At 37.6% G+C, this 15,235-nt stretch overlaps 3 protein-coding genes and 1 long non-coding RNA gene across 6 annotated transcripts in view; 2 read left to right on the forward strand and 2 right to left on the reverse strand.

Annotated features, from left to right (window-relative positions):
* Positions 1-5: 5 nt before the first annotated feature.
* LOC135796891 (uncharacterized) lies at positions 6-11,601 on the reverse strand. The gene is made up of 5 exons (XM_065308998.1): positions 11,272-11,601; positions 10,926-11,211; positions 10,585-10,769; positions 10,090-10,527; positions 6-219 (listed from the first exon to the last, which is right to left on the reverse strand). The coding sequence occupies exons 1-5, from the start codon at positions 11,464-11,466 to the stop codon at positions 106-108; spliced, it is 1,218 nt and encodes a 405-aa protein (XP_065165070.1). The 5' UTR covers positions 11,467-11,601; the 3' UTR covers positions 6-105.
* A 12-nt stretch (positions 11,602-11,613) lies between these two features.
* Unc50 (Unc50 RNA binding protein) lies at positions 11,614-13,297 on the forward strand. Its single transcript, XM_065309008.1, has 6 exons — positions 11,614-11,823; positions 11,916-12,164; positions 12,228-12,293; positions 12,348-12,468; positions 12,527-12,663; positions 12,802-13,297. Exons 2-6 carry the CDS (start codon positions 11,972-11,974, stop codon positions 13,038-13,040), a joined length of 756 nt encoding a protein of 251 aa, XP_065165080.1. The 5' UTR covers positions 11,614-11,823; positions 11,916-11,971; the 3' UTR covers positions 13,041-13,297.
* A 164-nt stretch (positions 13,298-13,461) lies between these two features.
* The window catches only part of LOC135796903 (uncharacterized), a 35,872-nt gene continuing 34,098 nt past the window's right edge, over positions 13,462-15,235 (forward strand). Inside the window, exon 1 of the long non-coding RNA XR_010549415.1 lies at positions 13,462-13,950. This is a non-coding gene — a long non-coding RNA (uncharacterized lncRNA). The remainder of the gene's footprint in view (positions 13,951-15,235) is intronic.
* The window catches only part of LOC135796889 (very low-density lipoprotein receptor-like), a 40,499-nt gene continuing 39,405 nt past the window's right edge, over positions 14,142-15,235 (reverse strand). For all 3 annotated transcript variants that reach the window (XM_065308994.1, XM_065308995.1, XM_065308996.1), the window contains one exon: positions 14,142-15,088. In XM_065308994.1, coding sequence (XP_065165066.1) covers positions 15,047-15,088 — 42 coding nt within the window. In that variant the 3' untranslated portion in view covers positions 14,142-15,046. The remainder of the gene's footprint in view (positions 15,089-15,235) is intronic.

Here is a 15,235-nt window from a genome sequence, read left to right on the forward strand (position 1 = left end):
ACGTGTTCGGACCTTATCGTGACAAGACGGCGCTTTATTACAAATCGAATCAACAAATCAGCAAATCTCCACGCGGAGACTTGGACAATCAGGAGGAAAGGAAGATTAATGGGGAAGTAGTTGAGTCATCGCATAGCGCCACGTCCACTTGCGCGCTGTGTCGTCGTAGCGCAATCGGTCAGTCGCATAAATTTCACCAATTTTCGGTTCCATACAGACCTGCAAGCAGAAAAACAGAAATATTCGTTGAAAGAAAATTATTTAAGCAAAAATTACGTTATTTATTGCAGAAAATGTAATTTATGCTCCTCCCCTTTGATTACTGCGCATGCGCGACTAATAAAACATAAACTGACTATAAATTTCACAAATTTTCGGTTCTATATAGATCTGCAAATAAGAAAACAAAAATATTCGTTGAAAAAAAATTTATTTAGCAAAAATTAAGTTTTTTATTTCAAAATACGTAATTTGTGCTCCTCCCCTTTCATTACTGCGCATGCGCGATTAATAACACATAAAATGACAATAAATTTAGCCAATTTGGAGATATGCAAACAAAAAATAAAAAAATTCGTCTAAAGAAAATTATTTAAGCAGAAATTAAGTTTTTTATATCAAAAAATGTATTTTAAGCTCCTCCCCCTTTATTACTGCGCATGCGCGACTAGTACAACATAAAATGACTATAAATTTCACCAATTTTCGGTTCTATAAAGACCTGGAAACATAAAACAAAGAAATTCGTTGAAAAAAAATAATTAAGCAAAAATTACGTTTTTTATCGCCAAAAATGTAATTTATGCTCCGCCCCTTTGATTACAGCGCATGCGCGACTAATAAAACCTAAAATTTGCTAAAATTAAATTAATATAACAATTTCCAAAGTTTGAGTGAAGAAAATCAAGCGCAAAGTAAGTACCAAGCACGAAGAAAGCTAATAAAAAAGTAATATTCAAACGAGCGTAAGAGAGCCGACGCAAAGTACGTGTTACCAGTTAGCACATCCTAGCTCGTCCTACTTAAAACCTCCACTCCATCGCGCGTCTACATAATGTGCACGCTTTTCGCCGGCGTAAGCGTTTCTTTTGTCCGAGCTGTGCGAGTCATTGATTGAACAACACGCCGCGATAAATTCGCGCGCGCAAAATGTGCACAAATCCTCTCCTCGCGCTGCCAGTCGTCGTCAATAAATATTTTGCGCGTGCGTACGAAAAGTAACGAACGCAATTATAAACTAGTATCGTGTAAATTTCGAATTTCGCCATCATTAAAGCCTCTCACCACTGCGTATCTAATGACGCAGCATATGGCCGACGGTTTTACGTACATTTAAACGTCTGGCCATGCTTCGCATGGTAAGATAATGATAACTCGGCGCTTAAAACTTTAAGCGGAACCCTTCGCGGAACCATTTTCGAAATTTCCATCTCGTACATCTTACAACGTCAATTTCCAGCGTTGTGCGAATGTGGAAAGTTGATAATATCAACGCGGTGGAAAATGAGCGGAAGCTGCCCCAAGCTGACGACGTCGTAAATTTGTCGCGTGGAGGATTAATCCTCATAAGTAAAATTCAAGTTCTACAGAGAAAACAGATAGTTTTTCCAGTGTCACATTTCATTTGTATTTCATCCGCACGCAAACGAGACAATGTCATTTATCATCTTGGAAGTGCACGTGGGGTGCAACTGCGCTTTTCGTTGTGCGCGTTATTTTTTCCGCCGCCGTTCACGCCGGTGAAATAAGTATAAGAAGGAATAAGTATGCGATAGCGCAAAAACAGGTCGTAAATCACGCGATTACGTCCGAAATTTCCTTCGTTTAACGAGTTTCGCCAGCCTGGGTTACTTACCTTACTTACCTGCTGCCTACCCCTTTATCTCAGCCGGCGATATGAAAATTACAAGTGTTGCAATCACACTTTGCCGAAATAACGCGGAAACGTCCAGAATGGAAGCTAATTAATTGAACATTTTTCTTTTATTGTGTGCTAATTTCCTTTTAGTTTATTTCTGGGGAAATCTTATCGTAATTATATGTAGGAATAGTGCTTTTATTCTAATTACATTTTATCACTATCGGATTATCAACATTTTTGCAAATAGCCTTAGAAAACGAAATTGTATGGTAGTTATGCTCCGCCTATACATGCGACAACTAAGCAGAGTGTGACCAATGAGTGCGCGTAGTTTAAACTCGCGCATGCGCAGTAAGCACCTTGTGTACTATTATTACCATAATTGTATGGTGTTTTTTGTGTGTTTCCTAATAACTAGCACTTTTTGTAATTTTTTTCCTTTCCAATTTATTTCCTTCGTTTTTCCTGATTCGTTTTTCCTACAATATCGTAATATCTAAATATCCAAATCGGCTTTCTGGTCAATTTTTGGCCACTTTGAAAATTACCATCACTACCACACACACAGGTTCAATTTTAGATCGATCGATTAAGAAAAGGCCTCGCGCGCGCACGTCTCGGCCGCGACCTTCCCACTCTCGGCACTAATTAGCACTCCATTAACGAACAAATAACGCATTGTGTAACCAGCTAATCGATGCCTACTTCGTCCGCGCTGCCGACTAAAAATATCGCGCGTTACGGAACGATTGTTGCGGTTCTCCCGTAACGTATACGGAAACACAAACAATAAACACGTATTTAATCGCAGTTTCCCCTTCGGTTTTTCTTCCATTCCATTAGGGAGGAAACAGAAGCGGAAATATCAAAATTCATACAAGAATAGAACGAAGAAAAGTTTTGTTTTCGTTTGTGATTCGTTTTCGGCTACAGTGAAAGTTTCAGGTGTCAGAATATCATCGGTTATTTAATACTCCTGCAGAGGATATTCTAGAAGAGTGTTAATCTAGTTTACAAAATAGTTTGCGTAAAAAGTCGGTAAATTTTAACTTTTTCTGGCGTGGAGAACGAAAAAATTGATTCCAATGTTGATTTCTATGTCCACGCAATAAAAGCCTTCAACTCAATATCCGGTGGCTCAGTATTCGTAATTTTTCGCATATACAGCGTCCCTACGCGCGTTGATCTAATCTTTTTTCCCGGAAATTTGAATTTATCAAAAGAAAGCTACGGAGCTGCTTTTGACATTCACAAACAACAAAAATCTAAAAAATTATATAAACATGTTCAAAATTCAAAAAACAACTTATTTTAATGCAGTTTTGTTCATTTTGCTCCGCCCACATGTGTCATATACCTACGCGCATGCGCAGTAATACATTTCGTAAATATCTTAATAAGAATCAGCTCGTATCTTATTGCTTTTCATTTCCTGCATCTTATCGACAAAATGAAACATTCCTACATCCAGACACAACAAGAACTAGAAAAAAAAACTTTCCAATTGAATGAAAACTAATCTTCGTTTTCTGCTATACTATAGCATAGAAGATTTTTTGCAATTTAATCATAGCAGTTGTCTCACTTATCGCAAATCGAAGCAAACCGAGCGGAAAATATTTGAAATCCGAAGTCAACAAAACAAGTTCATCGAGTTCATCGAGTTTTCCGCCGTCCGAGTTCAAGGCTTGCGCTGCTTGGCATTGCAGATTAACAACTATCGCACAAGAGATACGAATGCGAATGTATATACACGGAATACTCAACTCGAGATAGTTTAGTTTAGCATACGTATCGAATGCGGTCGTGAGAGGTGGAAGGCGGCGGCTGCGGCTTGAAGTACCAACGAACAAAACTTAATCCTCGGCGGAGTGGCTCACCAGCTATCGCGTTACTTAGTGTAACGATAGACCACTCGAACGCGCTAAATACGAACGCATTAGTCTTCCCCGCAAGAGTCAACTAAGTCATCGATTAGCATACGATAACATCACGAAACTAAAATGTTGCACAAATTACTTTTTATATATTTTTTTATTTTTAGTTTGATTGATGAGATACACCATCAAATATCGAATTAATGAGAAAAATGAGCAATTTGATTCGGCTGCAGCTGGTTAATGACCATCACTGGCGAAAAAATGCGCATTACACGAAAAAGCAATAACGGCCAAACGCGACACCGCAATAAATACGCGATGAAACGATGCGATGCAGGTGTGTAGGAAGCGATAAAACGAGATATCATCGTGCGCGCCTTGTCAAACGCAAAACGCGCAAGCAAAGTGAAGAACTCATTAGTTATTCGCGATCCGCGCGCGCGCCCGACGCCCGCCGCTGTTCATTAATTAATATTTTGTCAAAATAGATCGATAGCGCGCAAATTTCGCAGCAAACTTAACGAAATTTGTTTTACGCAGAAGGGCGTAATTAATTTTCGTATACGCGCCCGGCGACAAGCGAGTAAAACGCGCTGGCAGTAGTAGTGTGGCGGCGGCGACGCCAGCCAAGATGTATTAAACGATTACTTTGTTGTACGGGCATCCGTTTTACGCGCTGCCATGCACCGGAATGTTTAATCTTTTGCGGCGGGGCCGAGTTGAAGTTTGATGAGATGGATTTTTAGCCAATGACGCTGATCCGGAATTAATTTTCCACTAGCGCAAAAAATACTTGTTATTTTCGCTAGTAGATGGCGTATGTAGACAAAAGGTAAAAATGGCAGGCAGTTTAAAATTTTTCACATTTCCGGAACGCGCTAAGCACTAAGAAAAGCTCTCCACTTCCCACAGCGTGCATTTTTCGCATTCCGCAAATTTATTTTCCGCCTAATAACCGCTGCATCCTTCTTTCGCTTAAAAAGCCACCGGCAGATAGCGGAGTTTATCGTGTCGCAGGCAGAGAATGAAATAAAACGCGCGACGAAATAAAGCAAACTATTTATTTCGCGAGACGGAGTCGCACTATCCCGCACCACCCACGCTGCCTATCCGATTCGCGATCCCATTTGCGCGCAGCGTTTTGCATTTTACAGGCGACGGCATAAAAGTGCTTTATACGCTTTTATTGTTCTGCCCCGTTTTCGGGCAGCAGTAGCGCGCTGCAGAGTCTATTATATTTATCGCGTAGGTTTTGTTCGCTATGCAAACGAAAAGGTCATTTAAGCGTCAGTGAATTTTCGAAAAATCGTCATTTAGCGTGCGCGGCCACTTAACTAGGAGTTGTGCGCGCCTTCCTTAATGTTGTAACAATTAAGCGCTTGGAGACATTACTCGCCGAAAAAAGTGCCGCCCGAATAAAACTATCGTTAAATTGCGCGCTGTGCGAGTGGAGAGAATACTGGAAAAAAGCGTATACGCTTTGTGCGGCGGGCGCATGGATAGAAAATTGCATTTTAAATAACGAGCACTACGCTAGTGAAAAGGTCGCTTTAATTTTGCCGCGTCAAAGGTTCGGTGTGATTATTCGATAATATCTGGCGCGCTGGGTCGAGGCCCATGCCCATAAAAGGCCAGCGGTACTATCCGCCGATTCTTTGTTCTCATCAGCGCATTTTGTTTCACTTTTCGTGCATATTTTCGATTAGCATTCAAAAGCAATCTGCATTCGAAACATTAAAGCCGATGATGTTATTTTTAAAATACATACGAATCACTATGTTCGATACTTATACCGCATCTCCAACATTGGCGTTTTTCACGTTTTTCACGTTTCTATTTGACACCACTTTTAATTCTCCACACAAAGCAAAGTTGTTACAAAAGTACACGTACACGGTATTCTTATACGGAGTATTATCCTGGATAATCCCGCTGATATGGAGCGTAAAAGCGCTCATTCAATATTACTCACGAAAATGAGCTCCCGGAATGCGAATGAGAATACTACATTAAAAAGCAACCACTGTGTATGAACCCGAAACTTTTTGCTACGCCAGGGTATCGATATTAGCACAGAGTGAGCCAAAGAGCTACTTACTCACACCCACACCCACGCCCTTTTCACATTGCGTGTACACCTCGCTTCGCACATCACACACAACCCCGCGCACAGTTCGTTTGTGCACTTCATTGTTTATTTTCACTTTGTGTTTTGCGCCGCGAGCTTTGTGTTTGTGTTTCTTTCTGCGTTTGTTCGGCGGCAGATTTTTTCCGCTTTCGTGTTTTTGTGATGCGCCGCGTGATGATTCCTTTAATGTGTGAAAACTGAATACGTGCCTTCTGTGTGCAGCACACGTTTGGTTATGTTTTGAGCAACACTGGCAACAGTAGTATCCGCGCTATCTACTTTTATTGAATTACACCTAAATCCACGGCTGCTGCGAATATCAACGACGGCTGCGTGTAGTTTTCGATTCGCAGCGAATGATACTCATTAAAAATTTAAACTCGCCAAAGGTTGCAGCGAGCGAAAATGCATAACTAGATTTCGCTGCACGTTCGGTTTTTTTGCTAATGCTTCATTTAATTACGTTTCTCGAATGTAGTTATCTCAATTTATATTATGGATGCCTTTGCTGTACGTATTTAAGTGCTATTCATGCTAATTTGTTATTTTATCTACTTTATATCGATCAAAGTGAAGAAATTTAATGATTTTTAACATAAAAATCTTCTCCAAAGCTTCTTTTAAAAATAATTTTTTACTTTTTTCTATTTTTCTTACAAAATACAAGCTGTATCGTTATCAATTTCCACTCGATTCGCTCTAATTAGTTGTTTTCAATAGCAAGCGTTTCTTTTCTTCACAAATTGTGATTTTTCCGCACGGCAACAGAATCTCGCCAGAGTTTTCCGCGGTCCGCGAAAATTGTTATACGACGACGACGCTCCAGGTTTGATTGAGTGCGCGTGACGGCGGCATAAAGCGAACTCGCTGCGCGACGAATTATGGCCGCACATAATGGCTGACAGGAAAACGTGCGAAAGTTTTTCCACTTTTATTCACACACAACAACAATGGCGGTCGCCGTCATATTCTGCTTTTATCTACGGCACCGGCGCGCAATTTTTAAGCGTCGCGACAAATGATTAATTCTAGTTGTTTATTTTGTGTGTTGAGGTGAAAGTTTAGTGGGCGCCTAGATGCTCTTATAAATCGCGACGTCATAGATATAAATAATTCACTAACTTCCTTGTTTGGGGACTCGGGGAGTCACAAAAAGGAGTTTATGTGCTGGCGCACATTTGTCCTGCGATTGCACTCGACGGAGGCGGCGTAGGCGGCGATTGCATTCGTAACTGCATTTCCGACTACACAGGATGTAGGTGTAGACCTTTTCTATAAAGATATATAGTAACATGCAACTAAAGTTGATGATTTTCTTATGTGGATATAGGCAACCCAATTTCCAGCAATTTGCGCCCTCTGGTGGCTTTAGCCAACGCCAACCCGTAAACTTCAGGGTATTTAAGATGAAATTAGATATAAAATATAACTTTATTGCGGGTGCGCTCTGGTGCAGTCCGGGCCCCGTCCGGTGGGAATCACCTTCGAGCGCAGTTTGCACCATTTTTCGGACGCGCACGGCATTTGCTTCCCATTACGCACAACTCAACTTCTTATCGCGAGATAAACTTTCCGCCAGCCATAAACACCAAGAAGCCCACCCGGCCCCGGCGCTCATTTAAGCAATGCCCCTAAATAATGAGAAACACTCCCGGCGAAAGTTAAATATCCTTTGTGGCGAGCGGAGTGCCTTAAGTTATTCAACAATTTGCCGCATTTACATAATGTTGAACTTCTTTCATACGCGCGCGTTTTCAATGAGGAAAAATTTGCGAATGTCATCAGAAATGTTCAACATTTTCACTTAAAAACAGCGCTATAAATATTAAAAATGCCTTGTTTAAATTTACCAATGCGAAAGTGAGAAAATAATAGGCGACGACTTGCGTTTCCACTTCATCGCGTCGGTTTCTCATAAAACTTGCAAAGTTATTTTAATGTTTTCAACCGGAGCACGAGCTTTAATTTCAAGCATCACAGGAGCAGACCAAAGTAGCGAATAGGAACGTAGTTACAGAACTAAAGAGACACTTTCTGTCTGCGCACGAGTATTAATGACATTTTTATTTGTTTACTTTGATCGTTTTATGTACGTCTACAATGTCATACAATGTGTAAGATTGTTGCCAACGGAGAAAATTTAGTATTCGCGACTTTTAGACTGCTGATACAAATTTTTTAAAGTAAGTTTATCTTCGGTTGCGGATATCTCGTAAACTAAAAGGGCTAGAGATCTACGAATCAAAGAATATGAAAGTTAAAAAAATTCTTTAAGAGATAAAATAATAACACTTATAAATTTCGTGGGACAAAGGTTCAGAAATCGTGATTAAGGGTGCTAATTTGGGATTTTTTTTTAATTTTTTCATTTTTTTCTCCAATTTTGCTAATATCTCGTGAACTAAAAGCGATAGCAGCCAACGGATCAAAGAATATGAAAGTATGGAAAATTCCTCATAAGACAAAATAATAACATATATAAATTTGTTGTAGTAAAAGTTCAAAAATCGTGACTAAAAGTGCTAAATTTCTGAGTGAGAATTTTTTAATTTTTTCTCCGTTTTTTTTTTTGCAATTGCGAATGTCTCATAAACTAAAAGCTATATAAAGAAACGGATTTAAAAATCCGAATCCTCGGAAAATTCTCTATAAGGTTAACCAAAAAATGCGGAGTGTAAAGGTTCTGAAATCGTATTTAAAAGTCCTAAAAAGTGGACATTTTCATTTTTCGAGAATATTCTTCGATTGCGAATATCTCGTAAACTAAAAGAGATTGATAGGAACGGATTGAAAATTCTGAATCCTCGAAAAATTCTCTATAAGATAAGATATTTAAATCATTAAAATTTGAAAAGACAAAAAATATTTTACCGAAAAACAAGCAATGTTTTAAAAACCCAACAAAACTACAAAATGTCGCTCGTATTTGAAGTAAATCCTAAGAAGAAGGAATAGCTCCCTATTTTTTATGCACCCGTAAGTCAACGCAACACCGAATGTTAAATTACCTGATTATGCAACATAAATAACCCCTGCCTGCCTACACCGCCGGGTTTTCTGCACTTCGGGTCGATGAGAGGCTTATTTTTTCCAACATTACTGCGACTCCGACCTAGTGCACTTTTTAGCGCCGCAACAAGAAAAGTTGTGACATGAAAAAAGGCGCCAAAAACGAAGAAAAAAACAAGCCGTGCCCTCTCGGCCGTTGAAAAATACGCGCGCCGTAAAGCGGAAAAGCGAGCGGTGGTCCTGAATGCAAGTGCAAGCATGCGGCTAATGACGTGAAATAAAATATCGCCGACGGGTCGAATATTAATGGACGGCGTTAAAGGCCGGACACCGGACTCAAAAGTTTCACAACTTCAAATTGTATTCACGCGCCAAACGACTACTTTTGTTGCTTGTGTATGCGTGTGTGTATTACCACAAATTAAAAGTTAAAACATTAACGTTCAAACGCAATGAGAGAGAAGAAGAAAAAAGATTCAATTAGTCGTAATTTTGCCTCTGGTGGCGTTTTTCTTGCGTGTACATCAGCATCAGTGATACGGCTCATTACGTGCGTTTTAATTGCGCCATTCAGGTTGGTAGTCGGGGCGCGAGCGGCGCATTATTACCCTCATCTCGACGGATAATTAGCGCGCCGCTTCAATAACGAATACGCGTCGTGGTAATTGAATCGCCGTGCGCTCGTACACCAAAGTGCCCGGAAAGATAAACAGGCATTCCGCGTTCGCATTGATATCGCATTGAATGCATTTCAAATCGCATTATTGCAAGTGAACGCAATTAAAGCACAAAAAATCCATTCGGTTGGCGTTTTTTGCACTTCAAAAACCCACTAAACTTGGTAATCGAAGCGCAGCAATAAAACTGTTGATATAAAACGTTGATTTTTCATCAGTTTATTATTTAATAGAATTGAGTGCTTCAGCGATGTATTTTATAACAAATATTAGCGCATATTGCAATTGCAATCTCGAAATCAAACAATTCGTGTATTTACTCTATCATGTCATGCTCAAATATCATATGAACGCAAATATCACTCGTTACAATCAAAAAATGCGTCCAATTCGTGGTGAAATACATATTTTAATTGGAGTATCAAAATATACTTCAAAATTATTAACCTTTTCATCAATATATTTACTTTTGTCGTTAAAAATAGCAAATAAAAGCAAAAATAACACGATTTTTAACGAAATATTTAAACTCACCTCACAAACTGGATCAGTAAGCAGACTCTGTATCGAAATCAAAACCTTGCTGATGGTCAACGCCAACGACCAGTTATTCCCAATGGAGTCTAAGCCAATATCGCCGTGCCTCGAAATGTTCGGATGATAAATCCGTGTGATAAACCTGACCACCGGCGGAATCATCGGATAATCCAGTGAAATATACAAATAGAGGAAGAAGATGCCGCCTTCGTACGGACTTCCTTGCGGGCCACGAACACTGGCTATCCAGTGACAATACTGTTTGTCAATCGGATGCGCCTGGATGCCATCGGGCGGATCCATTCGCAACGATTTCAACTCGTTGCACAACCGACGCTGTCGCCAGTGGTTGTAATCTTCGTTTTCTACTTTGTGAAGCGCAATCTGACGCAGACATTTAATGCAGCAGCTGCTTTTTGTCAAAGATGAATACACCTAGCATAAATTTAAGCATTAACATCGTGGAAATAGTTTATATGAGGGAAATATTACTTCAAACCAGTCTTTAATCTGCGCGCCAGCACAGAACTCAAACAGCGGCCATCTTGTTGTTACCATGTTCTTCCAGTAATCAGGGGTGGTTACTCTTCTTGTAATGATGGCCCGCCATCTTGGGTTTACCAGAGCTGCAGCCCACATTGATAAATCATCGAGGTATGACAATGTGAGCATCATAACTGCGAAAAAAGCAAAATTTTACATTATTTTATAAATCTAATGGATTTTATTGATAAAAGTGATAAAAATCAATTCACCACTCTTTATTATTACATATTTATTAATTATTTCATGCTTATAACTGTTTTATTTAAGTTTTTACTGATTTGTCTTACCTTCTGGTGGCAGTTGCTCAATATCAACAACTTTAGCTGGAACATCAACATTTTCCTGCATGGCAACTAGTGAATCATTACCAGAATTTTCACTCCTGTCATTATCTTCCACTGGTTCATCATTTCCTGAATCCTCATCATCTTTTTCCTCTGGTAGACAAGTCTTGTAGATTTTGTGTGCAGTCATGTTTGGGTTTGTGAGAAGAAAAGAGTGGCACATTGGACAGATTGGATCCTCGTAACAAGGTCCATAAAAACCATTGCACATAAAGCAGGGTTGAAATTGCTAGAAAGTACACCAAATAATTAGTAATTGAAGTTTATTTGCTGGATTTATTTGACTTACAAGCTCTGGTGTCTCATTAATGTCAAATGATTTGTTGTTATCACCTCCACTGGGATCGTCATTGTTCTGCGACGATTTGCGATTCATACTTTCATCGTCCGGGCCCATTTTATTCGAGTTTTCACTGGGGAATGTTGTATTCAATATATCAAAACAATTCAATGCATATTGTTTACATATTTGAGATAGCGTCATATGTTTTTGGCAGGTCAACGAAAAGTGCGGTTAAGTTTTCTTGTCAAAGTTGCGCATCAAAATACAAACATTAATTGCGTCTTTTCTTAATTTCTACATGAATTTATATAAAATACAACTAATTTGGTACAAAATAAATCCAAAATAATTAATATTATATGCCTAAGACTTATATATTTTAATAAAACAAATTTAAAATTATGTTTGAGTTCAGTAATCGTGAAAGTTCGTGAAATTTGTACGTGTATTACGTGTGTCATATTCAGACATTTTTATTGGTTTTCATGTTTATATCGAACAAAATTTAATAAAAACAGCAATAAATCAACCCCTACAATAATATACACCCATCATTTAGTAAGTAATATCAATACAATATTAAATTGTGACTGTTTTGATGTATTAATTGTCTTCAATCTAGAATAAAATAATAATTTGTTCACTTTAAGAGGTTATGCTGGTGAGAAATTTAATCAAACTTGGAAAATAGCTGTGAAAATTAAAAATGAATAAGAGGAATTCCTTGCCAATGCCGGCAAACCACCCTAAAGATTGCATGTCCGCAGCAACGAAATGTTACAAGTATATGAGAAGGATGTTTAAGTTTGATCAAATGGACTTTGAGTTTGCATTTTGGCAAATGTTATATCTACTTATTTCACCACAAAAAGTTTACAGAAATTTTCAGTACAGAAAAAGTATGTTTACTATTAAATTTATTTCAATGTTTAATGTTATTAAGTGTTGTTATATAATTTTAGCTTCAAAATCACAGTTTGCAAGAGATGATCCAGCATTTTTAGTATTATTTGCTGCATGGCTGTGTGGTAAGTTTAAATTTCACAAAATATGATGTAATATTACATATTTTATGGTTTTAGTGACATCAATTGGTTTTGCATTAGTTTTAAGATTAGGATTTATACAATTTATTGTTTTTCTGCTGTATGTTATCTTTGTGGACTGTATATTTGCTGGCATTATAATAGCCACAATATTTTGGTGAGTTTTCTTTGTAAAACAAGTGAAAGGAACAAAATAATTCATATTTTGTTTGTAGGTATGTGTTGAATAAGTATTTTCGACACAATACGAATGATTTAGATGTGGAATGGGGCTATGCGTTTGATGTGCATCTAAACGCATTCTTTCCACCTTTAATTCTGTTACATTTTTGTCAATTATTCTTTTATAATGGTAAGTCACATATTATCTGATTGAACGTGAAATATTTATTAAGATAGTGTTTATCTGGGCGATTTTAATCAATATTTACCAATTTTTTTTACACAAAAATAGCTAAAACCTTTGAAAAATGCATTTTTCTTGTTTTAGGATTGATAAGTCATGAATGGTTTGCATCCCGCTTCCTCGGAAACACATTCTGGCTCGTCGCTTGTTCATATTATGTATATATCACGTTCCTAGGCTACAGTTCGTTGCATTTTCTTCGTCGGACGCAAATAATCCTTGCGCCACTTCCACTGCTCGCCATTTTTTACATCATTAGCCTCACTGGTGGCTTCAACATTACACATATGATGATGAATTTCTATAGAGACCGCGTTGTATAGAAATTAATATACAAATTACATCTATTCAGTAAAAATAACACTTAGGCTAGTGTTTTGTACAGTATCATATAAAGAACGAAGCAAAACGAAAACAAAAACTGAGAAATATTAATAGGTATGTTGCGAACATAAATTTTAATTTATTTAATACCAAAAATGTTTCAGTTTGACTTTTAATACATAGTAAACTAACATAAGATATGAAAACAATAAGGTATTGTAATTAATAGAAAACAAATAAGAAAAAATTGAGTTTATGGCTTCTTGTGTCCTTGGACTGAAACTAAATTGTTTTTTCCTTCAATTGCAAAGCTGCATCTTTCAGCAATTGTAGCAGAATCCACTCTTTCCCTGTTTATGCTGGATTTTCCTGTTTTAATACTGCTTTTCTTACTTCTGGAAGTGGAATATGATGATGCAGAAGATTGATAATCCATCTTTCTGTTCAGTGGTGGATTATTTCCTGTTTTTGAGTTGCTTTGTGAGGAAGTCGATACAGTAGAGTAGTTTATTGAATAACCAGGCTTGTATGAAGGTTGCTCAGCACTAGAGTCTGAGCACCTGCAACAACACCTTAAACTACTCTAAACTTTATTGAATCAGTTAAAATTGTGTTAGTTTTAATACTTTTTAGACATAATAGGATTATGACATGCTTCAAAACGTTTGAAAAGCTTAGAAAATGTAGGCAACGCAATATCGCGATAAATTAAGTTGGCAATCGTTGCTGCCGCACTTTTTTAGAGGTTAGAAATTAGACCGTTATGGCGGTTAACGTTTGTTGGTGATCGGTGCTCATTATTTTAAAAATTATTCATTAAATATCAAGATTTAAAGTTAAATTTTAGTGTTAATTGGATGTTCAGTGGGTGATTGAGGCTAGGAACAATCATTTGCGGCGTGACACAAGGTAAATTTTGACAATTTCATGTTTTACTTTCTATGATTATTGTGTTATGCCTAATTCCGATGCGCATCTCTTAAAAATTAAAATGTATGCTATAAAATACATAACCCGGCCATATTTTAAGCATAATTAGTAGAATTCATACCAAATTCATAGTTGTGTGTGTTTCAACAGCTGATGAAAACAATAACAAATACTTTGACAATATTTATTTGTAATAAAATTTACACATTGCAATAAAAAAGACTTGGAACTGAAGAGATGCACTGATCATCATCATTGTAACAAACAAACAGTTGCAAAATATACACAGGTAAACAAATGTGAAATTAATCAACGAATATCATCAATTAATCCCCATCAATAATAAATCACAGAGTTGCAGAATGTCTGCGCGCAATATTTCTCGCTAAATGACATGACTTGGCCGTGTTTCATTCATTGGACAACAACGTATCTCATAAATAGTATGTACATACAGTAAAAATTAAATATTTGAGCATTACGTATTGCGCGGTCGCAATCAATCAATTTATGGCTGATTAGGAACGGAATCAAGTAATAAATTCATTGTAACTATACTCAATTATATTCGATTGAACGAAAATTGTGGCCCGCGCGCCTTGAATCTATGACTAAATATTGTTGCCTTGTTTTTATCCTGTTTGTATACAATATACACAATTAATTACCTTACAAGTATCCTTAAGACTATGACATAAGTGACATTCACTTCCACACATGTTATGGACACGCTACTTGACCAAACTCCGTCGAGATATTATTTCTTATTCGCTTTCCGGTTTCATTCTCATCGTATGAAGTCGCTGCTTCATGTCTTTCATAGCTTTCTTCTCGTAATGTGTTGTATGCTTAGTGATAATAGATTAGCTTACTTCACCTTTGACTTAATTCTATATACTTAGAGTTTAAAAATGTACACATTTGTAGCAACCTAATACGAATCTTTGGATTAAGTGAGCGCTCGTCCGCCTGGCTGCCTCCGGTTTCCATCGCAATTTTGCTGACACCAGACGCGTTTCGTATCATTAGTTGAATTAATTATCTTTTGGTTAGAGATGCTGGTTCATCTGGGGCCTCAAACGCATTCGGTACCTCCGGATGTTAATGGTTCTTGCGCCTAAAAAGAAAAATCATCATTATCTCACTTGTAGTGATGAAATTATCATATAAATATAGTTTGTAGGGTGTAATTCATGCAGGTGCTTCAGCAGAAACGATAATTTTCACGTATATGCATGTTTTTAATGGGTATGAGTAAGAAAAT

The sequence above is a fragment of the Atheta coriaria genome, unplaced genomic scaffold, assembly GCF_025399875.1.
Source record: "Atheta coriaria isolate IRGN ID8LTWV9N9 unplaced genomic scaffold, Caltech_Dcor_3.1 hic_scaffold_8_pilon, whole genome shotgun sequence".
NCBI classification, from domain to species: domain Eukaryota; kingdom Metazoa; phylum Arthropoda; class Insecta; order Coleoptera; family Staphylinidae; genus Dalotia; species Dalotia coriaria.